The 14,501-nt window shown below is 41.1% G+C and overlaps 2 protein-coding genes across 3 annotated transcripts in view; one reads left to right on the top strand and one right to left on the bottom strand.

The window, feature by feature from the left end:
- The window catches only part of LOC147833740 (myelin-associated glycoprotein), an 11,950-nt gene extending 4,299 nt beyond the window's left edge, over positions 1–7,651 (top strand). The window contains exons 4-11 of one of the 2 annotated variants that reach the window (XM_087284501.1): positions 1,335–1,625; positions 1,721–1,972; positions 4,984–5,235; positions 5,346–5,609; positions 6,001–6,088; positions 6,186–6,281; positions 6,946–7,018; positions 7,142–7,651. In XM_087284501.1, coding sequence (XP_087140627.1) covers positions 1,335–1,625; positions 1,721–1,972; positions 4,984–5,235; positions 5,346–5,609; positions 6,001–6,088; positions 6,186–6,281; positions 6,946–7,018; positions 7,142–7,207 — 1,382 coding nt within the window. In that variant the 3' untranslated portion in view covers positions 7,208–7,651. Of the gene's footprint in view, positions 1–1,334; positions 1,626–1,720; positions 1,973–4,983; positions 5,236–5,345; positions 5,610–6,000; positions 6,089–6,185; positions 6,282–6,942; positions 7,019–7,141 lie in introns of both variants that reach the window. The other variant, XM_087284502.1, reaches the window with a different exon arrangement.
- Positions 1–14,501, bottom strand: part of LOC103908642 (myelin-associated glycoprotein) — a 91,973-nt gene that overhangs the window by 29,173 nt on the left and 48,299 nt on the right. The gene's annotated exons all lie outside the window — the stretch shown is intronic.

Here is a 14,501-nt window from a genome sequence, read left to right as displayed (position 1 = left end):
TGATTCCAAATATGTCATGTAATCGTAAGCTTGGCAAACCATTTTGTAGAATTTATTATTTTCCAATGCAGACAAAATGCCTGAGCTTACTGCCCAAGAGGCATTTGAAAGATGGCCGCTGAGTGAAATGACTTGCCTTAAAGGGACTTTGGTAAAACATATGCTGGATAAGTTGGCAGCTCATTCCGCTGTGGTGACCCCTGATAAAGAAGGGACTAAGCCGAAGAAAAATGAATGAATGAATGGATTCTAACCATAAAGGCCAGTAAAGAACATCTGTTTTTTTTCAGGATCTTTAAATAAATTGGATTTGTGCTTTAGTGTTATGCAAATGTTAATATCACTACAACCATTCGTTTCTCTAAAGCCGCCTTTCCACTAAACATAACATGTGGACACGACTTTCAAAATACGCCCCCTTGTGGGAGTCGCACAGAATTTTCAGTTCTCACATACCATGGGAAGCTGATTCTCGCGGAGGTGTCTGAAATAAAGGAGTGCAAATGCAAGAGCCTTTATTCTCCTTGCATTCACCTTGGTTGAATGAATGAATACTAGAAACTTATCATCTCGCACACAGGGACCTGCTTAGACAACATTGGAGTACATCACATCTGGTCAGCCGGTAACATACGGTCTAGTCGCAGGAGTTCAAATATTTTAATGTATCCACAGCTCAAATCAGATCCGAAATTTCCACATACGGAGATGATCGGAACTTCACGCAGCTCCCGGACTACTCTCCATTGGAAATGAATGACTTCCAGTCTGTCGCTTGTCATGTGCAGTGGAAAGGTGGCTTTAGGGACCGCGACATTCATGAAATCTTTCCATTCTACAAAAGTCTTTAAAGTGAAAATGGTTCTTTAGAACACAAAACTGTTCTTCATACTATAAACTAAAATGTTATTTATTTACTAAAAGACTCTTTGGTGAGCACAAAATGGTTGCTCCACAGCATAAAAACCTCTTTACAACCTTTATGAGTCTATCCACATTAAAGAGATAGTTCCCACAAAAAATTACATTTACACTCTATTTACTCACCCGAATTTAAATTTGATGAGTTTCTTTATTCTGCTGAACACAAAAGAAAGCTGAAAACACAGTAACTCAATAGTAGGAAAAACAAACACTAGAAGTCAGTAGTTAACGATTTCCAGCTTTTTCTCAAAAATTTTGTGTTCAACAGAAAAAAAAGAGTAAAGGGTGAGCAAATGATGATCGAATTTTAAGTTTTTAGGTGACCAATCCCTGTAGTATTGATATAAAGCTGTCAAGCGCTAAGAATGTTAGGAAAACAGTATTGTGTCAAAAGTCTGTGTCTTCACTAGAAACACCAGAACAGCCTAGCGTCTCTGTGGAAGAGGAACTGACATCAGGGAAACAGCTGAGCGCTACCTGTGCCGTGTCTCATTCCTGTCCATCAGATCTGCCTCAGGTCACCTGGAGCCACCAAGGCTCACCCTCCGGTCCATCACCGCCACAAGATCACGGCCAATGGAAACTTTCATCCTACAACCTGACCTTTACTCCTTCGAGAGAAGACCATAACACACGTCTCAACTGCACTGCAGACTTTAAAGGGAAAACAGTGACAGGCTACAAAACACTCAAAGTGAAATGTAAGTCTAAAGTTAGAACAAATAAATGTGTAAATTTATAAATAATTTATTAACCAGTTTCATTTTACTGAAATAATAACATTTATCTCATTCAGATCCTCCATATAATGTAAAAGTGGTCACTGGACCCCCAGTGAAGGAGAATGAGTCTGTAACACTGACCTGTTCCAGCGACAGCAACCCTCCTGCAAACAGCTATGAGTGGTTAAGCTTAAACAAGACATTGTTAGCAAATGGATCCTCTTATCAACTGGTTAAAGTCTCTCGGCATACTGAAGCCATTTCCTGTGCAGCCATCAACACAGAGGGAAGAAACAGCTCTGATCCACATCAAATTAATGTTCTGTGTAAGTACTGCATATTATGGTTAGTTATGAAAGCAGATTTTTGTCATGAAATTAAAAAAAAAAAATTGTATCTGTGACCTATTATATTATTATATTATCTTTCTCACTACTGCAGAACCAGGGCTTGACATTAACTTTTTTAACATTACTAGCCACTCGCCATTTTCACTAGCCACACTTTTATTGTAGGGAAAATACATATTTACATGAATACATTTGACTACACATACATTTTTTATTCAACACAATTTTCTTTTAAAAAATTGACATTTTAAAAATAACTATTTTAATGTATCCAGATTTATGGACAGTAGTATGTCCTGGCTAAAGGTCCCAGATCACCAGTTCACTGTGCATAAATGAGAAGTTTATCTCCTATTAAAGCAAGGCTATTGTAAAGGATGATAATTAAAACATAAATAAAAAAAATAACTATACACTCTCAGAAATAAAGGTACAGGAGCTGTGCCTGGGGCAGCACCTTCTCAAAAGACACATATTTGTGCCCAAAGATACCATATTGGTACCTCAATGGACTACATTGATACATTTAAGGCAGGGCTGGACTGGGGCAAAAAAATCAGCCCTGGCATTTTGGGCCAGAGCGGCCCACTAAATTCAATCAAAATGCTATCTATCTATGCACGTCCAATATTTTTATCAACTCATATTCTATAAAACAAAAAAGCCATATATATGAAATAAATAAATACAAACTTTAATCTCAATTTAATTTCTGTAAACTGTCCATAAAGATATTTGTTGAGTTCTAAAAAATACACTATTCATTCATTTATTTTTCTTCGCATTAGTCCCTTATTTATCAGGGGTTGCCGCAGTGGAATGAACTGCCAACTATTACAGCATGTTTTATGCAGCAGAGGCCTTTCCAGCCACAACCCAATATTGGAAATCACCCATACACACTCATTCACACACACTCATACATTACAGCCAATTTAGCTTATTCAATACAGTATTCACTCAGCCTATATTCAATAATAAACATAACAAAAACTGCCTGCTAATGCATGGGTAAATCTTCAAAGGCAACAGTGTTACATTTTATCCTCTTTCACCTCATCCTGCTTTCTGTTTCACTATCTAAACAATGAAAACATAATATAAGTCAAATTTGTTTCATTTTGATATTATGATTAACAGACACCAAACAGCCTCGTGTAGCTGCATATTTATATGAGCGTCATCTTCACCCTGCATATTTATAACAAAACAGGGCTTAAATATAACTGTCTCCTTTCATTTTCATTGAAAAGAACAAGCTTTACCCTGTCTCTTTTGCAGAATATGAGTTTTAATAACCAATAATAGCCATTATAACAGTATAACGTACATTAAATTTAAACGATAAAGGTAAGCAATCAGTCAATGTGCAGAATCAGTGTATGTGGTTACATAAATTAATATATTAGCTTATCTTTGCACTCAGCCAAAACAGTTAACTGAGAACAAGTGATTCAAAAGTCATAAGAATTGTTAGATAGAGACAACAAGATGAATTCAATATCACGTTTAACAACTATAGTGAGATGAGATCATCCAGCAGATGAACTGTCTGACATGCACTATACTCTCACCTGGGGTTTATGCTCACCCGCTGAACTACTGGCTGAAGGTCTTGGCAGAGAGTGTGTGGTCACATGATTTGCGCTTTTAGCCGTGTACTAGAATGAACGGAGAACTTTTCAGAATCACTAAATGAAAAGCCGGTGTATTTCCCGTGATTTATCTGCGCCTGCCTTGCGTTTCTTCTCTCTGACTCTCGAATATTTTGACAAATACACACAGACGACGCACGCTCACACGGAGTCCAAAATAGGAGTTTGTGATTGAGCCAGACCAATGTCAATACAGAAAAGAGCCAATGGGCTGCAGAGTGTCACATGGGCCGGCCCGGTCTGTCTGTCCGGGAAAAAAAGCATCTTACTTTTAGAGAGTCACAGATCACAGCAGCGTCAATTAATAAGGCAGAAAAAAAGATAGGCTGCTAAGCCTTTTATGGGCCGATCAGATCATAAGACGATGATCAGCCCGGCCCAAAAAGTACGTCGGCCCACCGGGCCGCCAGATGGCCAGTCCGCCCCTGATTTAAGGTGCATTTGGGTACTAATATGTACATTTGAAGTACCACTGTGGTCTCCTTATGTACAATTATGTATTTTTTGAAAATGTACTGTCTCAGTGACAGCTCCCGTACCTTTATTTCTGAGAGTGTAAGATAACTGTAAAAGAAAGCAGGTGAAAAACATTTGTGCGGAAAATTAAAGGATGATCGCCTGCACACAGTTAACGTTAGGCCCATTAATAATCTGTTCAAAGAATGGTTAAAGCAAAAGTGGCAACTGCTGCTGCTTCCAAAAAGACATTTCTTTAAAGAATCCTAAACTCTTGAAAGTAAGCTTCACAAGCATCGCTTTTTATCCAGTCTATTTTAAAGGGAATTGATCGCATCAGTTGCGTTTCCATTTGCGTAATCCCCGTGTTGTATTATTATTACTTTATTTACTTACAATATGCATATGTATGTGTGTATGTATATATATATTTTATTATATATATATATATATATCTTATTTTAATATTATTAATATTTCTTTACTCCGTCAACTGTTACAATAAAAAAACAGAACTTGGACATTTGTATAATGCTATTCACTTGTGTTCAATAAATAAGGTTTACAAAAAAAAAAAAAAAAAAAATATATATATATATATATATATATATATATATATATATATATATATATATATATATATATATATATATATATATATATATAGTATTATTTGGGGGTACAATCTGAAAACAAACCACAATGCAGAGAAATAGCGAGGCCGTGAAGAATGAAACTCAAAATCCCAAGAGTATGATTTGGAAATGACACACACACTTTTCATGTATTGGTGTGGTTGTTGGCCTGACAGAGAACTCAAATAGCATTTTTATCATATCATAAGAGCACTGTTAACATAAAAATTGTCTCATTTAGATCCTCCATATAATGTAAATGTAGTCACTGGACCCCCAGTGAAGGAGAATGAGTCTGTAACACTGACCTGCTCCAGCGACAGCAACCCTCCTGCAAACAGCTATGAGTGGTTCAGCTTAAACAAGACATTGCCAGCAAAAGGATCCTCTTATCAACTGGTAAAAGTCTCTCGCCATACTGAAGCCATATCTTGTACAGCCATCAACACAGAGGGAAGAAACAGCTCTGATCCACAGAAACTCAATATATTATGCAAGTATAAAATGGGTCTATCCAACAAAGTTTAAAATACTAGTGAAAGATCATTGAATTCTTATGATATCTATCTGTCTGTCTGTCTGTCTGTCTGTCTATTTATCCAGATCCTCCTGATATTAAAAATGAATCGTCTTGCCAGTCTGTGAGCTCTACAATCTGTGTCTGTATTGTGGACTCCAACCCTCCCAGTGAAGTCAAGTGGTTCAGTCCAGATTCATCGAAAACCTTCCTCAGCTCCAGAACTGAAGTTCAAAAATCTCTCAGCTTCTTCACTCTAGAAGCTTGGCTGGGTTTCCCTGATACTGTCCAGTGTGTCGCCACTAATAGCGTGGGAAGCTCTTTTATAACTCTGAAAGCTCCTCAGAATGGTAAGACTTCATATATTGGTTTTTACAACACTATGAATCAATGCAAACCCCTTTTTAGGTGTTGTAGGTGTTATTTTGCTTTGTGATGGTCTTCACAGACTCTAAGTGTGGTTTTCAAACTTTCACTTGGCACTGTAGAAGAAAATATTCATGCCATTTTATTAGTTGAGTTATTTTAGTTAGTCAAAACAGTGCAGGGAGAAACCCAAAAAGCGGTAATGCTGAAATGTGCAGTACACATGTAAACTCCCTATCCAATGAAGCTCTAGCTTAAAGTAGACCTAAGGTTTAAGAAATGTCAAGGTTTAAAATACAGTCCATGTATAATTGTTTTTTGCTTACAAAATTATTTCTATGTAAACAAAAAAATGTGTATTTTCTCATTTGACAGGCATGGCACTATATATTGCTGTTGCATCAGCTGTTGTAGTTTTCCTTGTTGTAGTTGGCATTTTAGTGTATGCTGTGAGAAGACGCTGGTAAGGATCACCTCTTTGAGCTTTACAAATTAACTGACTTTATTCAATCAGTCACTCTTATTCCATCTGTTTTGTTCCCTTCCTCTTTTTCTTACAGTGGGAAGAGATCTGTACGACAACCTGCAATGCATTTGAAGGATACAGAAAATGATATGAAAACCGCAAACAAGTTTCATGTTAAAACATCTAAAAAGTATTTGTATATTTTGGTCACATTTGTTTTCCTAAAAAAAAGTTTTCTACTTAAATTTCCTAAAAATCTTAAAAAGTAATTTCTTCCTGTGATCCAAAGCTGAATTTACATCATCATTACTCTAGTTTTCTGTGAAAATCTTTTACATGGTAGATACAATTTCAGATTACAAAATCTATTTCTGATTTACCACCCAAGATCATTTTTATTATTATCAGCATTGAAATTTTTAAATGTATTGCTACTAAAAACATTTTTGGAAACTGTGACACATTCTCAAAACTTAAAAGAAATGTATACTTTGCATTAATCATAATTTACAGTAAATAAATTAAAATTGTTACAAACCATTACTATTTCAAATAAATTGCATTCTTTTGTACTTTCTATTCATCAAAAAAAATCTTAAAATAATACTAATAATAATAATAATAATAATATGAAGAACTGTTTCTTTAGCACTAAACAATGTTAGTAGGAAGCATCATGTAACATTGAAGATGTAATACTAAAAGCTCAGCTTTTTGTCACAGGAATAAAACAAAAAAACATGCAAAAGTGCATAAATCCTTAATGATTCAGTAGTGAATAATGATTGTTACCAACTATACAGTATATCAGAATTCTTACAAATGATTTTTATCTGACATTTTATGTAAAGCAGTGAAGAAGAGAAATGTTGTGATGAAGATGTTTACACAAACAGCCCAGACAATAATGTTTACAGTAACTGGGGGGTAAGTACGACTGTATAAAGTGAGAAAAAATTAATAAACTTTCATAATTAAAAGTGAAGATTATTTAATGACCTGACTGCATGTTTGTTTTGATGTCTTTAATGTTTGCCTCTTTTTACTTAGTGTGAAGGAAACTTTGCATCATCTGACAACACCTTGGAAGACGAATCAGTTTATGCCAACACGTGAAAAGAAAGATACATGCAGTATCATCCTTAGAAAAAAGATCATAATTGTTTATGTGGCTTTGCTTTGAAAATGTTCAAGCCAAAAATGTCTTATAGCCAAAAAAAAAAATCTTTTTGAAAAGTCTTTGATCTTCAAACTTTGTTCAAATATCAGATTTATATGTTTTATCATTAAAAATGAAGAGTAATGCTTTGCATTTAATTATTGTAATGCAAGATTTTACTTAAAACCAACTATGAGCAATAGAGTGTATTTTGCACTATTTATTATATCTTGTTAATGTTAGCTAAAACTATATCTTCTTTTTCGTATCCATGCAAGTTCACAGTGCAGCAACTAAACATAACTTGATTTGGGCAACGTAGTAAATGTAAAAATATTGTTCATTCATGTTAACAAATGAAAGCTAACAAATGTCGAGAATTGATATATATATATATATATATATATATATATATATATATATATATATATATATATATATATATATATATATATATATATATATAGTTGAAGTTAGAATGAATAAAAACCCTGGATTATTAATTCATAATAATGGTATCAACGTAAAAAATACATAATAGTATTATGGAATTAAAATGTGATTCTCTTTGGAAGGTCTATGAACTGAATAGCAAAACTACCACATGACTATCTTAACTAATGTGTAACGTAACGAATATTGACATGATTTGTCAATCATTTCTTCAGTTTATTAGTAGGCTTTGAGCGGGAAAAAAAAGTAAAAATAACTGAAAAGTCTATTTCTGCTTTCAATTTCATACATTTTAAAGGCCAGCAGTTTTATTATAGAATGTGGTAATATTTTTTCCAATAAAACTAAATGTATGAAAACTGAAAGTGGGTGAAGCCTCCTCTCTTGAGTGTCAGACTAACTGTTGATTTAATGGCCATGACTTTCTTGAGGTAATTGCAACTGTGGTCAAGTTGAGGAAATGTTTATCTACAATAAATAAAACAAATTTAAAAAAAAAGTAACTAAGTATGCACGACAGATGACTTTTACACAAGTAAAGTGTCTGGTGCATAGTTGTCACTATCACCAGCATTTACAGAGTCAGCTTTTACTGTTATGATTTGCATCTGTTTACATGCATTTTTTCAAAAATATATATATATATATATATATATATATATATATATATATATATATATATATATATATATATATATATATATATATATATATATATACAGTTGAAGACAAAATTATTAGCCCCCTATAAAATATTTCATTATTTTTCAAATAACTCCCAAGTGCTTTTTAATGGATTAAAGATTTTTTCAACACATACTTTTTAAACATAACAGTTTATTCAGGAAGCTTTGAGTGTTTGTAATACAAACAGAAACACAATTATAATCAAAAATAAAAAAAGCTTGGAGGTCAAAATTATTAGCCCTCTGATGTTAATAGTCAATAGTGTAACCCTTTTGCTTGATAACAGCCATCAGTCGTTTATTGTAGCTCTCAACAAGTTTCAAGCATGTCTCCTGAGGAGTGTTAGCCCATTCTTCCTTAGCAAATCTCTCAAGCTCTTCCAGATTTGTTGGTCTTCTGGCATGAACTCTAGACTTCAGTGTCCCCCACAGATTTTCTATTGGATTCAAGTCTGGGCTTTGTGCAGGCCAGTCAAGGACTTTCACTTTGTTCTGTTGGAGGTAGTTCTTTACCAGAAGTGAGGTATGCTTTGGGTCATTATCATGCTGGAATACAAAACGTTGACCCAAACCAAGTTTTGTTGCAGACTGTTTGAGGTTATTTTTCAAAATCTTCTGGTAGTCTTCCTTTTTCATGTTTCCTTCAACCCTGATAAGATTCCCAGTTCCACATGCACTAAAGCATCCCCATAGCATTATACTCCCACCGCCATGTTTCACTGTGGGAATGGTGTTCTTTGGATTAAATGCCTCTCCCTTCTTCCTCCAAACATAGGCAACATCTCTATGGCCAAAGAGCTCTAGTTTTGTCTCATCTGACCAAAGGATACGTTTCCAGTATTCATTATTTTTCTCTAGATTGTCCCTGGCAAACTTCAGTCTAGCTTGGAGGTGTCTCTTTTTTAAAAGAGGAGTCTTTCTTGGTCGACAACCTTTCAGTTCACTCCTGTGCAGGGCTCTAGTGACCGTCTTTGCTGAGACATTAATTCCAGACTTGGCTATGTCATTCACTAGTGTCTTGGCAGTTGTTCTTGGGTCTTTAGAAACCTCTCTTACTAATTTTCTTTCCAAAGTTTTGGAAATCTTTCGCTTTCTACCTCTGCCAGTCATGTTCTCCACAGTGTGGATCTCATTAAACTTCTTGATAATACTTCTCACGGCACTTCTTGACACTTGAAAACGCTTTGATAAACATGTATATCCTTCTCCTTCTTTGTGAGCCTCAACAATTCTTTTTCTCAAGTCTAAACTTATTTCTTTTATCTTTGTCATGATGACAGAATGCATTATCGTATTATTTGTTTTTCAAGACACCAGTTTTAAGCTTTAAGTGCAATTTAAAGGCTTAATTAGGTTAATTACCTTAACTAGGCAAGTTAGTGTAATTAGGCAAGTCATTGGAAAACAGTAGTTTTTTCCTGGAGCCAATCAAACAAATAATTACTTAAGAGGGCTAATAATATTGACCTTAGCAGTTTTTACTTAAAAAAATAAATAAATAATTATTTCACCCAAAATAAAAGAAAAAAAACCTTTTCCAGAAGAAAAATACAAAAGGAAATGCTGTGAAAACAATTTTCTTGCTCTGTTCAACAGCACTTGTGAAATATTTGTAAAAGAATACAAATTTCATAGGAGGGCTAATAATTTTGACTTCAACTGTATATATATAGTCAAAATGTGAACAAAATTGTTCCACCATGCTATTTTGTCCAGGCCAGTTTCATTAGTTTGCCTTATTTTAAGGCTCCTGCTGAACGCTCAGGTTACAGAAGTAACCCTTCGTTCCCCGAGGAGGGGAACGGAAATGCTATAGGTGGATTTGATCTTAGAAAATCCACGAATGGGAGGATTCGGTTCAGAAGCCGCTTGTCTGAAAGAGTATTGAATGGGCCAATGAATGCCAATGAACTGGCAGCGTAAGCTTGCGCAGGTGTGCTTCATTGCCAATTAACCCAGCATATAAGCACACGCGGAGCAAGCAGACGCCGTCCTTTTTAAGCTGAAGAGACTTGCTAACAGCTAAGGGACAGTCATTATGGCGATGGAATATAGTAACGAAGGGTTACTTCTGTAACCTGAGTGTTCCCCTTCGGGTGGGGAAAGCCAATGCTATAGGTGGATTTGATCGTAGAAAATCCACATATGGGTGAACCACCATTATGGAAAACGCCATAATGACTGCACCTTACCAACGCCTCCAATGAGGGGATAGTCAAGCAAGCGTGACGCACCCACATCATGGGAGGCGCGGTCCTCCAACGTGTCCCTGGCCGACACATAGCAGGCACCTATACCCAAAACGCGGGCTGACCAGCAGGCAGACCTACAACGTAGTGGGCCAGCAAGTGACTCCTCCGCTGAGTCAGTGCTGGGGGCCACGGAGGAATCTGCAGGATTCACCTGACGGGGAACTTTACAGACAGATAAAAAAGGCGCACGTATCTCCGTGTTAGGGAGAATGGCGCAGCAAGCGTGTTTCAACACCCTACCGAGTTGTTTCCTCAATCACCAAAGGGTTACCTAATACCCTTGAGGAAACTCGCAGATTGTAAAACCTTGCAAATGTGTTGGGTGTCGCCCAGCCCGCAGCTCTACAAATGTCTGTTAGAGAGGTGCCGCGTGCACGCGCCCAAGAGGATGCAACGCTCCGAGTGGAGTGTGCACGCACTCCCGGGGGACACGGCTCACCTCGGCTCGAATAAGCAAGTGAAATGGCATCCACAATCCAGTGGAATAATCTTCGTTTCGATACGGCACTTCCCTGCTGCCGACCGCCATAATAGACAAAGAGCTGCTCAGATGATCTAAAGTACTGAGTATGGTCCACATAGATGCGCAGAGCGCGAAATGGACAAAGTAAGGAAAGGGCTGGGTCTGTCTCCTCCGGGGGCAGCGCTTGCAGGTTCACTACCTGATCTCTAAAGGGGGTGGTAGGAACCTTGGGCACATAACCCGGGCGGGGTCTCAGGAAAACGTGAGAGTAATCCGACCCGAATTCCAGACAAGAATCACCGACCAAAAATTCCTCCAGGTCCCCTACCCTCTTGATGGAGGCCAACGCGACCAGCAGAGCTGTCTTCAGGGACAAAAAACTTAGAGATACTGATTCGAGTGGCTCAAAGGGATCTGTGCAAAAACTCGTGAGAACAAGGGCAAGATCCCATGAGGGCATGAGAGGGGGGCGCGATGGATTAATTCGCCTAGCACCTCTGAGGAACCGGATAATGAGGTTATGCTTTCCCACGGTGCCGCCAGCTACCGCGTCATGATGAGCGGAGATGGTGCCCACGTAAACCTTGAGAGTGGAGGGCGACAGCCTGCTCTCCAGCTTCTCTTGAGGGAAAGAAAGCACAACACTGATCTGGCAGTTTCGGGGGTCTTCTCGGCGAGAGACGCAACATTCAGTGAATAGACTCCACTTCAGGGTGTAGGCGCGCCTCGTGGAGTAGGCTCTAGCCTGAGTGATGGTACTAACCACAGCACTCGGTAGGTTACTTAAGTCTTCCTCGCGTCTAAGGACCACACGTGGAGGTTCCAAAGATCGGGGCAAGGGTGCCAGATGGTGCCCTGTCCCTGAGAGAGTAGGTCCTCTCTCAAAGGGATCCGCCAGGGGAGAGCCGTTGCGAGAAGGGAGAGCTCTGATATCCAGGTCCGGTTGGGCCAGAGGGACGCAACTAACAGAACCTGTTCCTCGTCCTCCCTGACCTTGCACAGTAACTGCGCGAGCAGGCTCACTGGGGGAAACGCATACTTGCGCATGCCCCGAGGCCAGCAGTGGGCCAGTGCATCCGTGCCGAGAGAGCCCTTGGTCTGGGAAAAAACAACTGGCAATGAGCGTTCTCGGGGGAAGCAAACAGATCAATCTGTGCCTCCCCGAATCGCGCCCATATCAGCTGAACAGACTCGGGGTGGAGTCTCCATTCTCCGAGGCGTATCAGCTGCTGTGAGAGCACATCGGCTGCACGGTTGAGCGTGCCTGGAACGTGAATGACACGCATCGATTTCAGCGAGCGGGTGAGCTGAGACATGCGGCGAGAGCGCATACCCCCTATGCGGTTGATATACGCCGCCGCCGCATTGTCCGTCCTGACCAGCACGTGCTGCTGCTCCAGCACCGGAAAAAAGCGGTGGAGAGCGAGGAACACTGCCAGCAGCTCTAGGCGATTGATATGCCAATGCAACTGGGCACCCTTCCACAGGCCCGCAGCTGCATGCCTGCGACACACGGCCCCCCAGCCCATGTTGAAAGCATTTGTTGAAACAACAACATGGCTGGACACCTGTCCTAGAGGCACACCGGCCTGTAGGAACTAGGGGTCGTTGCAAGGGCTGAGGGCGCGGCGACAGCGCAGTAACAGAGACTCGATGTGTGCCCACGTGCCATGCGCGTCTTGGGACTCGATCGTGAAACCAGTGCTGGAGTGGTCTCATATGGAGTAATCCGAGCCACGTGATGGCAGCTGCGGATACCTTATGCCCCAGGAGCCTCTGAAAGAACTTTCACTTTCACTAGTTTGCTGTCGAGCTCTCTCAGACAGCCCAGCAACAGGCGAGCGCGTTCCCTGGAGAGGTGCACTACCATGGTGACCGAGTCCAGCTCCATCCCGAGAAAAGAGATCCTCTGCACGGGGGCGAGTTTGCTCTTTTCTCGGTTGACCTGAAGCCCTAACAGGCGGAGATGCCGAAGCACCTAGTCTCTGAGCATAATCAATTGCTCCCGTGAATGGGCTAAAATCAGCCAGTGGTCGAGATAATTGAGTATGCGGATGCCCGCGAACCGAAGGGGCGCTAAGGCACCCTCCGCGAGTTTGGTGAAGACCCGCGGAGACAGAGAGAGCCCGAAGGGGAGGACCTTGTATTGCCACGCTCGACCTTCGAACGCAAACCGCAGAAACTGACAGTGGCGTGGAAGAATGAAGACATGGAAGTACGCGTCATTCAGGTCAATGGCTGCAAACCAATCCCTAGGACGAACGCATTGGAGAATGCGCCTCTGCATGAGCATTCTGAACGGCAGCTTGTGCAGACAGCGGTTCAAAACACACAGATCTAAGATTGGCCGTGACCCACCGCATTCTTTGGGTACGATGAAGTACGGGCTGTAAAACCCACTCTCCATCTCGGCTGGAGGAACTGGCTAGATTGCACTCTTCGCCAGGAGGGCAGCAATCTCCTCTCGATTGTGTGTATGAGCCACCGCGAAGGGCTGGCCCGCGCTAACCAGGCAGGCAGAGCCCTCGCTAATGGAGTCATCACTACAATCGCTGACGTACCAGCGGTGGGGCAGCCCGGAGTGGGTGTGCTGATCCGGGAAGCGCGAGGGTCCAGCGGAAGAGCTGGAGGAGAACGATTCACTCTGGCTCCGCACCATAACTCCGGAGAGGGTACTCGAGGGTTGGGGAAGGAGACCGTCCCCCCAGCGCTCGTGAGCCACTGGCAAAGCACATAGAACCTGCGAGCTGGAAGGCAGTGCGTCCTGGACTGGCAAGGTTCGTGCTGTCACATCCGGGGAAGGGGAAAAATGCTCTTTCGTTGATGTTTTGGTGGCACTGAAAAATACCGTTGGGATCGGGGCCGGACTTAACGGCGCCCTGGGCAGGGGGGCTGCCTGCTTCCGAGGTGCTCGACGCGCCCACTTGGCCGGGGGCGCAGGCGGGGGCGGGGCAGACCCCACCAAGTCGGGGCACCACGCGGTCGATAGCGCGCTCCGTTGACGGGATCGCCTCATACCCCCTGGCAGCTCCACCGTCAAGGACGGTGAGGGCGTAGGGACACGCATCACGGGCAGAGAAAGGTGCCCTCCAAGACTGCGTGAGCCTACTTTGCACCTCCAGGAAGAAGGGGACTAGAGGCTTCGAAGGCTTCGCCTTCTGGTCCTCTACATAACATCCATCTAGTCGGTCCGGCCGCGGAGCTGGGGGATGAACCAGCTCCAACCCCACGACCGAAGCAGCCCAGGAAAGCACGGCTAACATGTCCGCCTCAGGATCCGTTTTGACGGCGCTCACCTGCCCGTCGGACAGTGATAGCCCACCCTCTGATGCCGCGGTGAACGTCTGGTCTCAGGTTTCAGCGGGCGTGAGAGCTACCATCTGGTTAGATGGATCAC

The sequence above is a fragment of the Danio rerio genome, chromosome 15 (genome assembly GCF_052040795.2).
Source record: "Danio rerio strain M-AB ecotype USA chromosome 15, GRCz13ab, whole genome shotgun sequence".
Taxonomy (NCBI): Eukaryota; Metazoa; Chordata; class Actinopteri; order Cypriniformes; family Danionidae; genus Danio; species Danio rerio.
This window is presented reverse-complemented; position numbering and strand designations above follow the sequence as displayed.